The sequence below is a fragment of the Eufriesea mexicana genome, unplaced genomic scaffold (genome assembly GCF_001483705.2).
Source record: "Eufriesea mexicana isolate 0111107269 unplaced genomic scaffold, ASM148370v2 scaffold2983, whole genome shotgun sequence".
Classification (NCBI taxonomy): domain Eukaryota; kingdom Metazoa; phylum Arthropoda; class Insecta; order Hymenoptera; family Apidae; genus Eufriesea; species Eufriesea mexicana.
In genome coordinates, this window is record NW_016911049.1 from 95,291 (window position 1) to 110,037 (window position 14,747).

Sequence of the window (14,747 nt, forward strand, 5' to 3'; positions counted from 1 at the left end):
TTTTTTTTTTTTTTTTTTTGTGAAGAAATTAGAAAAAGACTAATCACAAAACGATTTACTTATAGAAATTACCGCACGCACACTTCTATTAATAACAGAATAAAGTACGAAACAATATATAGATAAAGATACAGACTAACGTAATGGATATAAAACTACGAAGAATCTACATAGAGGCTACAGGCTAAGGTAGTAAGCTGCAAGGCTGCGTTCTGATTCATACTCTCCTTTTCTCCTTACACATTTCTGGGATCTGCATATGCTGAAATACTGAAATCTCCATATTGTTGTACTGTGTACATATTTAAAAAAATTTCAAATTACTTAAATAATTTACAATTATTTTACTAAAGCTTTATTTTAAACTTATATTAATAGTTCTTATATACTATTACCAAAATATAATTTGATATATAAATAATTTCATAATAATTCAAGCTATTTTTACTAAATAACCAGAAATGTTTAAGGTTAAGGATATGAAAAATGAAATAAAGATGAAATGTGGGTTTAGTACCAGCATGAAAAATAATTTCAATTATTCATTATTCTTTACTTTGATATACACCATATTGCACGTATAAAATTTTGTAACAAACAAACAAACATGCTTACATAAAAATTATAAAATTATCTTAATATAAAAATATGATTATAATTTTTTTGAACTAAAAATTGTAGTTCAATCAGAAATGATATTAAAACATTTAGGTATCTATGTATGAAAATTAAAACTGAAGTGCAAAATACTTTTTTTTGTTAAACAACAGACTAGCATATATCAATCACGTTAAGTAAAATAAATTATGAACAATGTATATATTAATACATTATTCACAAACCATTTTCCTTCTTTCTAAAACTATAATATCAGTACTTTTAATTTCATTTGTTAATATAAATTAAGAATTCTTTAAGTATTTTAATATATATTAACATTTTTTACTTATTTAACAAATTTGTGATTCGAACTATTGTTAAACGATTATGAGATACTATTAAGAAAATGTATATGAAAGAAAATAGGACATTAAATAAATTGTCGATTAATATTTGTTTTATATAGTCTTCAAAAAATGGTTAAAAAAAGTAGAGCAAGTAGATATACTCCATAAATTATGAAATAATAGATTTAAAAAAAAGTTCTATACTAAAAGTATGTAACGAAAGTGGAGCATTTACGTACAAATTAGACAAAAACGAGTATCTATGTACTTAATAATACATATCCGTAACCGCTGAAAATTCATTATTCTTATTAGTATTGTAACTATAAAGGTAATCAAATATCAATTCCATATGCTCACACGTACATGTACACACATACTTAGAGAAAATAAGGGGAAATGATGATGAAGGATGAACAAACAAAAATAGGAGACAAAGTAATGGCCGATGAAAAATAATTGATGAAGTGAATGTGAATTTAGAAATTGGGCATCTGCTAATAAAGTAAGACACGTTCAGGGAAATACAAAACAATAGAGAAGGAACGCTAATGCGTACCTTTACCGCGTGCACCACCGCGCCCACCACTGTAGCCACCATCGTAACTACCACCGCCATAGCCATAGCCGTCTGCGTTTCATGGAACACACGGTATAAGAGACAAATGGGGTCAGTATTAACATGGACCGGCAACTATGTTTTTATATTATAATATATCTATGATAACAATAAAAATTAAATCGCTGGTACACAAACATATGTTTAATACGATTATATAAAAAAAATCTTATTAAGTTTAAACTTTAACATTAAATATTTCTTGAAAATATATAGTTCAAAATATTATATTAAATCTGCATATTATATGAATTTCTTTAAAACAGTATCTAATAATATTAAGAGATAAACTTATCTTCCAAAGGGTTCATTGTTTGCACATTTAATATATAACACAAGTGCAGAGGCTGTTCATAAACTTATGTATCGAAAAATACTACAATTGATTTTATTATACCGCCAACATAAAGTGGCATGCACTTAAACTTTTTTTAAATTAACGATGAAAAAGTTTAGTGTAATAATTCATAATTATTTGCCACAGTCCCAGGAAAAAAGTGTGTGCAGGGTCGAACACGCAAATAGATAAATGTAAACTCGATTTAAACTTGCTATTGTGTTTTTTAAAATTAATTTTTATTTAGTATACGCAACAAGAAATAATTTTGCAACTAGTTTATAGTATAAAAAATATTTCATTTAAAATGATTTTGTTCGTATCCTTTTAAAAATAAGTAAAAAAATCATGCTAAAAACAATAAAACACAATTAACAAAATAAATCAAACACAATTACTGCAAGTATTGGTAACTCATTATTGTTGAGGAGTGTATTAGTTTTTTTTATGAATGAAGTGGTTATGTGAAACGTGGAAGTATGTGAAAGCATGCATATTAGGAAACGTGACAGGACTTGAAAGCAGGAATTGGAGGTTTAATATACCATATCATACGACATTGTCCTGTATAGTTTTGCTTTAATGTTTTCCACACATTTTAGATTCACATATAATTATGTTACAGTGACTGCGTGTGCTTGAGGTCAGCGAGTCGGCAGAACTTAGAATAAAGATAAAAGATGTAAAAGAATTTACTTGTACCATGGATTCACTGACATCAATCAGTGAACGTATGAAATTAATACTTTTATGTATAGCCTCAATTTTAGTGGAACAATCTGTTTGTATTATATTAGCATTAATAAAATTATTAAAAGTAATTGAAAGAAATGGTAGTATCCCATTTAATAATTAAATATATCTGAATGTGACAAATTGAACTATATTAATTTTTTATCTACCTTCACACATTCACTGTTACATATTATATGATATGCTGATTTTTTGAATTTAATGTCGTTCATATGTATGTGTGTATATATATGTATAACAAGTTAAATATTAATAAGGCATCAAAAAATTTAACTTAGGAAGTCGTTAGAATCAATAAGTTAGTTGATCACAGCTCAAAAACAGCCAACCCTCTGGAAGTAGGGATTTACTTTTCGGATAATGTTTTTTTTTATTACAGCATATGTAATCTCCATCTTTTATTTATAAAAGAGAGAAAAAAGGTAAAAATATGTAATACATTTAAAATCAAAAAAAAACATAATCCGAATGTACTTCCTACATATCTGAGCTGCTGGTTTACTTCATTAGTTTCATATTTTATGTTAATTTATAAACATTATTTATAAACAATGTTCAATCTCAATTTATAATTAACATTCATAGAACATTTTCAATTATATTTATAATTAACCATGGAATACTAGATAAAAACAAATTTAACAATTTCAAAAATAAATATACTGCTGATCTGCCTGCAAACCAGCACTCAATTTGCAGTATTAGTCGTAAGTATAATATATCATATCAATTTTGTATCATTTAACATAATTTATAATAATAAGTTAGTATTATACTATACCGAGGCAAACAATTTAAATTTATGTAATATAAATAAAAATTTTCTATAAAATTTTACTTAAAGAAAAATTTTATAGGAGGTATGGGTAATTAAAACTTCGTGTCAGGTAATTTTGAAAACCATTTTCGAAATCTGATTGTTATTTTTAAAATTCGTCCCATATGCATATGGCTAAAACCATTTACTTCAAATATAATTGAATATAATTATTTTTTTTTATTTAAAATTTATTACTTTATTTGAACTGATATTTATTAATATTATGAAGTAGTATTTATGTACTTGTTCCAAAAAGATTGAAGTATTGTCTCTATATGAAGTTTAAGTGAATCTAAATCAAATTATATCTTAATATTTTTTCAATTCTATGTGTAATCTTTCAATTCTTAGTCAAGAATTCTAGACAGTAATATTTTATATTAAATATTTATGTTAATCAGTAAAAAACTTTATGCAATGAATTAAATATAATGGAGTAAACATGACATTTGTAATAATTAAATTACGTTTATCTGCCAAATGCATTGGGACGGTAGCAGCAGACAATTATCTGCTATTGATTATTGTAAAAAAGAGAAATTAAATTCTTCAATATAATCCTACACAGCGATAAGCGTGTGTAAGTTCTTTTAGTAATAATCAATAAAATTACCGTATCCACTGTAGTCGTAACCACCATAGCCGCCGTACCCACCGCCGTAATAATCGTAGCCTCCTCCGTATCCATCATAGCCACCGCCATAACCGCCTTGTCCGTAACCGCCGCCATATCCACCTCCATATCCTCCTTGGCCCCAGCCACCTTGACCACCGAAACCACGTCCTCTACCTCCCCTTCCGCCGCGGCCGCCTCGACCACCAGCACCGCCACGCATGCCTCCCATCCCATCTGGTTTAGGCGTTGCTTTCTTCACATCGACCTATTTAATGTATTCAAACACATCAATATCACGCCTATAGACCTAGTTCTTTTTAAAATGAAATATTTTATTTATTGATGTTGAACCTACCTCTTTGCCATTGATTGTCTGTTTAGGAGTCTTCAATAATTCGTTTACTACTTGTTCAGATTCAAAAGTAATAAAGCAGAACCCTTTTCTCTGGTTCTTTGTCTTGTCAAATGGCATTTCTACATCAACTATCTACAATAAACAATTAATTTAGTTACATATTTTTCAAATTATGCATATTTGTAAAGTATGCAACAAAAAAAATTAGAATGCTTACTGTTCCAAATTGAGAGAAGAAATTTTTGATATCATCATCTGATAATTCTGTTGAAAGACCACCAACAAAGATCTTGCCATGTCTAGCCTTTGCTTTCTTAGGATCAACCTTCTTATTATTAATTATATGGTCGCCAGCTGCCATTATCTAAAATATAAAGAACTTTTATAAAATTCTAATTATTTACTATTTTAAGGATTGATTCCAATCATTTTTCTTCAGAAGTAGAAATCATCAAACAGATTCAGTAGCAGAACTGGATGATTATCATCATACCAAATAATAGTATTTGCTTGCTTTAGCATATAATTTATGTCACTAATTTTACCTTATCTAACGACTCAGCTTTCGCAAAAACAATGAACGCAAATCCCCGCGACCGCCCGGTATTAGGATCTGTTTTGACATTGATGCTTTCAATATCTCCGTATGTACCAAAATGATCCCTTAATTCCTCTGAAAATTAACGTGCTTATTAAACAGTTTGGAAATTAAGGCTTTCAATTATTTATGTTATTAATTTAATCTCAGTTCTAAATTTAATCTCATATGACCTATGTCATCCGAAGGTGTCCTAAGTAAATGTACATCATTCTTTGTAAGGAAAATTATGAAATTCTTAAATGGGAAAAAAATACTCACTATCTGTAGTTTCCCAGCTTAATCCACCCACAAATAATTTCCTGTAAAAAATAATACTTGATTTAAGGTGAACAATTTTGATAGAATTTTATTATGAAAATTGGATTAAATAAAATATATAATTTTGAAAAATTTAATTATTATATTTAATTTATGTAATGACATTTAACAAAATTGTAAATTGTATTTATTAGTAATTAAATAAGAAAAGTTTACATTTTAATTTGTAACTAATGTAAAATGTATTTGTAATTTTCAAAGTATCACAACATTGAAGTCTTTTTTAATAATTATTGCCATGTATGTATTCAAAACTAAATTAATAATAATGAAAATAGAATGTACCTATCATTTAAAGAATCCTGATTACCACTGGTTGACCTGCAAAGTAATGTAATGTATTTTAATATAATGATCTTTAAAATTTATATTAATTTTAAGGACTAAGGTTGAAGCAAAAATTTAAGTTTTGTTACAAATTATTTCCATTTATAATTGAAAAAGGAGTTTGATTTGACCCCTGGAAAAATTAGAATAAAAGTTAAAATATTAAAATTTAGTATTGACAATATATAAGAGATGCAATAGATCAGTAGTATATCATTTGGAAAAAGGGCACTGGATGAACTTTTAAAGACATTTTGGTAAGGAATTTTATTCAACAGGTAATGTACGTAATTTATTAATGCTTCTTATATATATAAATATAAATATATACTCATATATAAATGTAATCTATAATTGATTAAGTGACCTACATTAATGTCTACTTTAAAATTTGGAATAAATAACTTTACGAGAATAAAATTATCTTAATTTGATAGTTACTGTATTAATAAGAACATAAGAATACCTAGAATAAATGAACTCACTGATACAATCTTATCATACGAAAATTATGTTTGTCCTTAATAAGAAATATAAGATTATGTGAAATAACCATGAGAAGACTGCTTTGCACACCACATAGACCTTGATTTGAACTTCAGATAAATGTATTCATCAACAAAAATTAAAGGAAAAAACTTGGAAAAAAGTAGATATGTAAAAATTAACGCATTGAGAGAGCAAAGTACTTTTCACGATGTTCATGTGAACCCGAACAATAGTTATAACTCCAGTTGACATACAGCTGCTCCTAAAGGAAATAAGATTTAACTTTTCCAAGTTGAACTCTGACTGCTGATTGGCCCAAAGAAATGACATATGGTAGATAGACTGCAACTCTATTAAAAAGCTAAAAAAATTGTTTCCACATTACAAGTTAATGATGGTCACTTCTTGATACTTTTTAAATATCTATATGCACATGATAGTTTGTTTATTTATAGTATATTTATATATGTATAGTATTTCTCTCTTTTTGTTTATTCATCAGCAAAATATTATATTTCAAGTCCTGATATGCTTTTCAGCCTTTTCATATACAAATATAACAAGCTGCAATATTTTTCACTTTTCTGGCAGTGTGATGATAGTTGTCTGTACTTAGATTGATCTTTTCATATATCATCTAGGGCTGGTGATAAATACCGTAGGCACCAGTCACTCGCCGGTAATCAGTTGTTGGTCGGGTCACGGTTAGCCGGTTGCGAGCCGCCCGCCATAATCGCACTGGGTCGTTTGCCACCTGCAGATCAAGCCACATAAACTGGGTTAATGGCATTCCGACCTATCGGAGGTTTTCGCATTGGCCCTAGTGACTCTGTGCTTTGATCACGCCCAAACAGCATTGACATCTGATCAGAAATTACTCTACGCGTGACCCAGCAGGCAAGTGTGTGTCTGTGCGAGACTTATTGATCTGACGTAATTGACTCGACTTCCAGTGCTTGTGTTGTGACGAAACATGACGGATTTGAACTTGATGTAGACTTCTCACAATAATTCAGACTCAGAAGTCAATCATAAGGCTTCACGGTTCAGTTCACAGATCCCAGGAAAGCGTACATATTGTCAATCATGAAGAATTGACTAACCAGAATTCTGCTGCAATGAATCAATGAGGAAGACTCAGCTGGCCAAAAATGCATTTCAAAGTTTATGCTCTATAAAAATATTACAATTATTATTTGCGTAATGTGTAGAAATTTTTATCATTGATGAAATCACAACTTCTCTTTATCAATTACAAAACTAGAATAGAATTAACTAGGAAGGAGAGCAGAAATAAGGAGTTTACACAAAATTACAAAATTTTAAACAGATAAACGTATACCTCGCAACAACAGCACATATAAAGTTATAATACTTATTATTCTTATATGTATATAGTTACCTTATCATAATTTTCCAATAAAAACATGCAATACTTATTTTTGTTTCTCTTTACTTGTATATTAAATTGATATAATAGACAAGAGAATGCCAGCTTTCAGTTATTTATTTTTGTTACTTCATGCATAGAAATCACGTCCTTTAACACGCACTTATATTTTTGTAATGGGTGAGAGGAGGCATACCTCCAAATTCTTATTATCTTATATGTAATAATAATATATAAAAATAATTTTGTTTTATATATACCATTTATATAAATTTTCATAATATATGAAATGAAGGATCACGTACACTTTACTAAATTTGAAGGTTACATCTTCTTTCCCTGTATCAATTTAAGTAGTTCTACAAGTTACAATCTAAAGTAGCTTACCCATATTGCAAAAACATACCCCAAACTATGTAAGAGTTTGTGACAATCCAAAGCTGTAGGGATACAAAGAAAAAAAAGTCGAATCTCTTAGGTATAGAACCAAAAATGCTGTGATAATGGAAAGAGAATGAGAACGAACGTATAATGCGATATTACAAAATATTTACATAGACTGTGTCCGTACATCAACATTGACATCTAAACTCGTCGATGGGTAAATCGTCCAGCTTGAGATCTCGTTACGCTGAAAAAGGGGAGAGGCAAGGTGCTGTGCCACCAGCCACCAAAAATCCTTACAATCTATTAACATTTCTAATAAATATCACGACAATACTGAATAATCAAAGATTATTTCGCATTACCCTCCCTGAATAATCTACATACTCATTATATTTACGTAATATATTATTTAATGTTCTGGTTTGACGCATAAATGTGTGTTGTGTGTGAAAAACACGAGGACGTGATACGATGTAATAGTAACAAAAAATTTAAGAAACGAGCCCAAGCAAAGCGCATTAAATCATAAAATTCCTTAATTCTTTATAAAAATCTACTTTTCTCTTATTAACTTTACAACAATGCGTGGGCGCGCCCTTTCTGAACTTGCGGCCAACTCACTTCCTTTTGTTATTTATTTGTTTTAGAAAAAATGATTGATACCTAGGATTTCTTTATACTGCAGCAATGCAAAAGAAGTCAACTGCAATACTAGGAACGCTCGCTTTAGAATAGATGGGAACGGATTACGATTTTCGGGACCTCGCGCATCCGCCATTTTGTCATCGCGACAATCGTATCGCACAAAGCAACTCTCGTTTGGAAGCTTTACTATTTATTCCCGCGCGTTCAAAGTACCAAGTGAATCAAAATCGATAGTTTCGTGAAACGATGTTTGATTTAAATGCAAGACTGAGATTTAGGTCGAAAAGGGTTACCTGTCCTCCTGCGATTCTTGGCCATTTTCTGCGGCGTCCCCGCCGCCGTTCTCTGCTTCGCCGTTCTGCTCGAAGTTTTGATCGGCAATATCTTCGCTGAAGTCCTTGTTCTCCTGATCGGCCATAATTTATTATATTTTGTTTTTATTATTTTAATGAAACACTTAAAACACAATTATAAATCGCGTTTTAACGAATAATTAAATACACTACACGAGCTAACACACTCTCACGTCCGTACTGATCGGCCGCCGAATGGAGAAGGGAGAGGTACGACTTGCGCTCCGTTTGACTCAGGAGATTCCGCGCAAAGCATCATGGAATCTCTTTTACTTCCCCCCTAATAGGTCTCTGAACCAATCAGATTTCATCATGCAGTACCGTAACTTTAACACTTAATCCCAGGTTGGTTTATAATTTCCAAAAATATTTTCATTACTTATAATATGGTTTATAAATTAGTAAGGAAAAAAGGTCCAATTTTTTTCATAGCTTTGTTTATTGATAGTTAATCTTTAATGTTTAGTTTCTTGAATGTTGATAGAATAAAATATCAAATAAAATTTGAAAAATTATAAGCAATGGATAATATTGTAAAAAATAATGTTATTAACATTATATAAACTTTTTAAACTAATTCACTCTATATATTGCTTACATTAATATAATTTAATATTACTCTAATTATGAGATAAAAAAGTGTTTTGTTTTGAGTCTCAAATCATGAAAAGTTATTTACTTTTAAAAATGCAATGAATTGTCAATGTTTCAGTATTGTTACGCCCCTATTACACCAATCGATGTTGCCGAGTATTTCAGTGATGCTAAGGGGCAATAGTGAATATAATGGCATGCATATGAAAATTTTAGCCTTGCGTGGGGAATGGAGCGAAAACGAAGAGCCAATAAGATTCGTGGCAAATGCTGAGTAATATATGTCAGCCAATAAGAATTCGGTGAAGATCCGGCTCTATTCGGTATCATTTCCCAGAATTCTATGCGTGTAATTTCTAAGAAATCAATAAAATATTGTTTCTAAATTAGTTTTGATAGAAATATTTCATTATTTTATATTACTATATTTTTAATTTTACCATTTAATTACAATTGATTATTTCAGTACTTAAATAAAAAAGAGAATTTCATTTTCATGTTGATGTCCAATAAAAGCGGGAAATGTTTGCCGTTGATTCAGCGTTCTCATTGTAGACGCTAGTAGGTGGCACTAGTATCGATTTAGATGTCGCTGTGTTTCGGACGCTCAATGTTCTAAAAATTATTTTACATACATGTGTACATACTCACGTACACAAAAAATATATATGAATAGGTATATGTTCATGACAATAAAATATTTGAATTTTAATTAAAAAATTCTTTATATATATCAAATTATTTCTATTCTACTATTTATTTGTTGTTTTTTTTTTTTTTTTTTTTTTTTTTTTTTTTTTTTTTTTTTTTTTTTTTTTTTTTATTTTTTTTTTTTTTTTTTTTTTTTTTTTTTTTTTTTTTTTTTTTTTTTTTTTTTTGTAACAATCACATTTAAACATTATTATCAATTATTTAATATTTATTTAACATTCATTTCTGTCGAATTTAATTGGTGTTTCAGATTATTATTTAAAAAGTTTGTTTCTTGCATAATTATCATTTTAGCTCTTAAACATAAATAATTCATTAGTTTAATTTTTTTTCGTTTAACAAAATGAATATTTTATATTTCTAACAACGTCAACGATTGTTCTTTGTTTATTAACGGAAGTACGATTTACGGTTTGCAAAATTTATATGTATTTACAAAGTAAAATTTTTGTAATAACTAACAATTTGTCCTTTAGTTAGTCCAAATGCCTGAGAAGCAGAAGGTAAAGCTGTGCTTTCTGTTACATTTTTAAAATAAGATGTAGAGGGAAAATACGTCTATTTTGAATGGCTTTTCACGTTTAACAAATGTTTTGACCATAGATTTTGAGGTTACAAGATGTTTGGCGCACTTGCAATAAAATACGAGCGGCAATATTTCGAGTGGGTTTTAACTTATGGGATTATTACAAACCGTTAGATCCGAACAATAATTGTTTAATCTCAGGTACAATTAAATAACTTATATTGCCGTATCAATTTTTAATTTTCATTTTTCCATATTAATTTTAATAATCAATCTATACAACTTTATATTACTCTGTGATATTCTTAATTATATTTTTCTAATTGTATTACATTTTTTAAGTAATGTTAAACTCTGATCTTACTCAGTATTGTTATGTATATATTAATTTTTAGCAGCTACTTAACAGACATTAATGTAAGAGACAATAAGTTTAATGAGAGTTATGAACTCGATTATAAACTATATAATGTTAATACGCAGAGTCGAAATTCATTTCGGTATTGGTTGGCCCGCTGAAGGATCAAATTGGTTTATCTGACAAAGAAATTTGCGATTTGGTCGATTACTTTCGAGTTCAAGATGGTCGAGTATATTACACGCAGTTTTGTGAAATAATTCATGACAGTGGTATGACTAATTTATCGATAAAATGTTAAATAAATTTCATTATTTTTGCAAACTTACGAATATTATTTACGAATCATTTTCGAATGTTAGAAGAGATTTCAATGTAATATTAAATTGTACAATTTATATAAATATTGGACTTATATTTTTATGAACTTATACTATAAATAATCATATTTATTTATTCTCTCTCCTATAAATTTTATTTACTATTTGAAATACGCTAGCAAATTAGTAAGAGAATAAATCTTAAAAATTGTCACTGGCGGGTTTAAAAGGACAGGAATTTATACTTGTCGAACATACCTGACCCAGTACCGTTAAGTGAATTCATCATCGGGACAAAATTCGTTTCCTCTTCTAAATATTCGTTTTTGGTTACTACCTGCAATTTTTCAACGAGACTTTAATATAAGAAGTAATAAACCTCCTGTATAAAGCATGGCTATTTTTTCTGTAGCCCCTGAATTCGATAAAAATAAGCCGCTTGTAACTGGTTTGGAATGGGAAGATCCAGAGCACGTAAATCGATTAAGTGCATCAGAACATCGAAGATTATGCCTTATACTTACTCAAATTGCTGTTCTTGTAAACAAAAGAAGACTCGTGTTAAGGCCTTATTTTCAGGATTACGAATTGGTGTGTGTAAAATATAATTTTTCTCTTAAAACAATGTTGATTTATTTCTATGTTTTATAAATAAATAATAAACATCGATTTCTTGTTCTTTAGGTTGCAAAGAATTTCGGGACTGTAACTTTTACACATTTTGGACGAATCTTAAAATTTTTAGGTATTGTTCTTGCTTCTGATGAATTTTGTTTGCTCGTAAAAAGATTTGCAAAGGATGCTTATACGATCAACTACGTTGCTTTCTTGAAGGCTATTGACGAAATTCAGTCTTACTTTGATAAACATCAAATGCTGGCTCTTGGTGGAGTAATAACTTATTTTGAATGTATTATGACCGCCTATTGTTATTTTATTATTTAGCATTATTGGTTCATTAATTTTATTATTAAATATAATTTTAAATAAAGTTATGGAAAATATTATACTTATTTAAAAGGAATTACTTGATCAATTTCCTGGTCGAATTATCACGGCTGAATTACCAAAACTTCCAAGACCGGAAATTGGTAAACTCACACCAAGTAAAGTGTTAGGAAGGCAAACAGTGTTTCATCCGGTAATGGAAGAAAAAAGAAGTACAATGCCTCTGATAGAGGTCATTCAACGTATTCAAAGACATATCTTCGAAAATAGGATACAAATTTCGGAATTTTTTAAGGTCATATACTATATTTTATCTAAATTATAAATACTCAAACTTTACAATGGATTTGCTCTTTCTTCGAATATAATAGTGCTATAAGGTAGTATAATTTTCATATTTTTTAAATATTTCTTAGAATTTACTAACAATTTTGATATGGAAAAATATATCGTTGAAATATCCATAAATAAATATCGAGTAGGAAATAAAACATTAACAGATATAATTAATAACAGAATTTCGATCCTTTGAATGCTGGGAAAACAACGATTTCTAATTTCAAAAGAGGATTAGATGGTCTTCAGATTTCAAGTTTGGGACGACTTTATCTTGCGGAAACGGAAATTAACGCGCTCGTTACGCTTTATAAAGATCCAAATGATCCAGACCGCGTGTGTTGGCGTACATTTGAAGATGATATCGATAAAGGTATTTTCTCATGAATTCTTTGGTTCGTGACCTTTATAAAATTAATATTTACTATACATTTTCTGTTTCATTTGCAGTGTTTACCACTAAGGAACTTGAAAAGCTGCCGAATTTGAGAATTGAATCACCGCCAAAAGAAATAGCGAAATTAAATCGGAAAGGAGCTTCCAATTGGCAGTGTGAAGGAAAAGATATAAGAGATCTTTGCGAGAAAACTTTATTGAAAATTCGACATCGAGTCGAAGAAAGAAGAATTTTAATAAAACAATTTTTTAAAAATTACGATCGGTATATATATGCTTGATATTGATTTTCTCTGCAAAATTATGACACGTTTATTTTTTAAATTATTTTCTAGACATAATAATAGCCACGTATCGCGTTCGCAATTACGCCAAGTTTTAGCGACTGCCGCAATATTACTTTCCGAAGAAGAAAAGTTTGCATTAGAGCAAAGGTATAATAATGATTTAGGCTTCAATTATATTTGGTTTTTAAAAGAATTAGAAGCTCAACCAATCGAGGAACCTTTGTACAATTCCATGGTGAAAGAAAAAAGAAAAGTCAATGCCGAAAAACTGTCACCGGAAGCAACAGCTCATGAAACAAATATCGTTTTAATTTTAGCTAAAATCAAAGCAAAAGTCGTACGCGAAAGAATGAAGGTTAAGTATAGTATATTAGTATTTTTACAGTTTTCTTTCATATTCTTTATTCATACTTTTATGCGAAGGTTATCCAATTTATGCGTCAATATGATGTTCATAATGAACATGTTATAAAAAGAACAGAGTTTCTGCGAGGGCTGGATCAGCTACGTTGCAATTTGACTTGCGCAGAAATGGAAACTATTATGAACGTTTTCCAATCACCTTTAAGGTATTTAAGTACACATTACATATATAAATCTCTTGTATATTTTATAATACAATTAAATAATGATTGTGTGTATATAAAAATATATATTATGAATTTGATATTCTTTAATATTAGCAGTATATCACTCTGTTTTATTCAATTTAAATGAACTTTTCAATATTTAAATCGTAATATTTAATAAAATCGACTTATATATTGCTTTAGTATATTAAATATTTTCCAACAGAATTTAACAATTTTTAATCTATTCTTTCATTTTAAAGGCTCGATTACGTAGATTACGTTAAATTTGCGGAAGTGATTGAAGAAGCTGTTGCTACAGGAAGTTTAGAAAGAGCCCCACTTCTAGTGCCTGTACAACACGTGCCCTCGGAAGCTTCCCCCAAAACATTCTTAAATTTCGATGAAAGGCATATGGTCATGACGGCAATGAACAAGTTGAGTAGACTGGAGCAGCCAAATCTTGAGGAGTTATTCAAAGTTTGTACCTACGAAACTTTATATACTTATATACTTAAAATCATTAAACAATTTCTTATTTTAAAAATTGATTAAATATCACGGTTTGAAAAAAGTTTATAAAGTTGGTACTGGACAACTTAATTAGAAATTTATACTAAATGTTTAATTTTTACAATATGGGTAATTTCTTTATAACAATCATCAATTGATTTTGAAATATACGAAGAAATTTTTAAATTACAGGACTATGATAAAGAAAATATTGGCACAATTACGAAAGAGT

At 29.1% G+C, this 14,747-nt stretch overlaps 2 protein-coding genes across 6 annotated transcripts in view; one reads left to right on the forward strand and one right to left on the reverse strand.

Moving 5' to 3' along the window:
• sqd (RNA-binding protein squid) overlaps positions 1-9,143 on the reverse strand; it is a 9,823-nt gene extending 680 nt beyond the window's left edge. For 2 of the 5 annotated variants that reach the window (XM_017904658.1, XM_017904660.1), the window contains exons 1-8: positions 8,898-9,143; positions 5,652-5,687; positions 5,307-5,347; positions 4,993-5,120; positions 4,665-4,811; positions 4,448-4,579; positions 4,090-4,357; positions 1,507-1,578 (exon numbers count right to left, since the gene is read on the reverse strand). In XM_017904658.1, the coding sequence (XP_017760147.1) occupies positions 1,507-1,578; positions 4,090-4,357; positions 4,448-4,579; positions 4,665-4,811; positions 4,993-5,120; positions 5,307-5,347; positions 5,652-5,687; positions 8,898-9,022 (949 nt within the window). In that variant the 5' untranslated portion in view covers positions 9,023-9,143. The remainder of the gene's footprint in view (positions 1-1,506; positions 1,579-4,089; positions 4,358-4,447; positions 4,580-4,664; positions 4,812-4,992; positions 5,121-5,306; positions 5,348-5,651; positions 5,688-8,897) is intronic. The other 3 variants (XM_017904659.1, XM_017904662.1, XM_017904661.1) reach the window with 3 other exon arrangements.
• A 689-nt stretch (positions 9,144-9,832) lies between these two features.
• LOC108550790 (uncharacterized) overlaps positions 9,833-14,747 on the forward strand; it is a 5,186-nt gene continuing 271 nt past the window's right edge. The window contains exons 1-13 of the mRNA XM_017904651.1: positions 9,833-9,874; positions 10,739-10,765; positions 10,866-10,989; positions 11,272-11,418; positions 11,879-12,057; positions 12,151-12,357; positions 12,488-12,709; positions 12,931-13,123; positions 13,201-13,411; positions 13,482-13,788; positions 13,857-14,002; positions 14,266-14,482; positions 14,708-14,746. Of these exons, the coding sequence (XP_017760140.1) occupies positions 9,833-9,874; positions 10,739-10,765; positions 10,866-10,989; positions 11,272-11,418; positions 11,879-12,057; positions 12,151-12,357; positions 12,488-12,709; positions 12,931-13,123; positions 13,201-13,411; positions 13,482-13,788; positions 13,857-14,002; positions 14,266-14,482; positions 14,708-14,746 (2,061 nt within the window). The remainder of the gene's footprint in view (positions 9,875-10,738; positions 10,766-10,865; positions 10,990-11,271; positions 11,419-11,878; positions 12,058-12,150; positions 12,358-12,487; positions 12,710-12,930; positions 13,124-13,200; positions 13,412-13,481; positions 13,789-13,856; positions 14,003-14,265; positions 14,483-14,707; position 14,747) is intronic.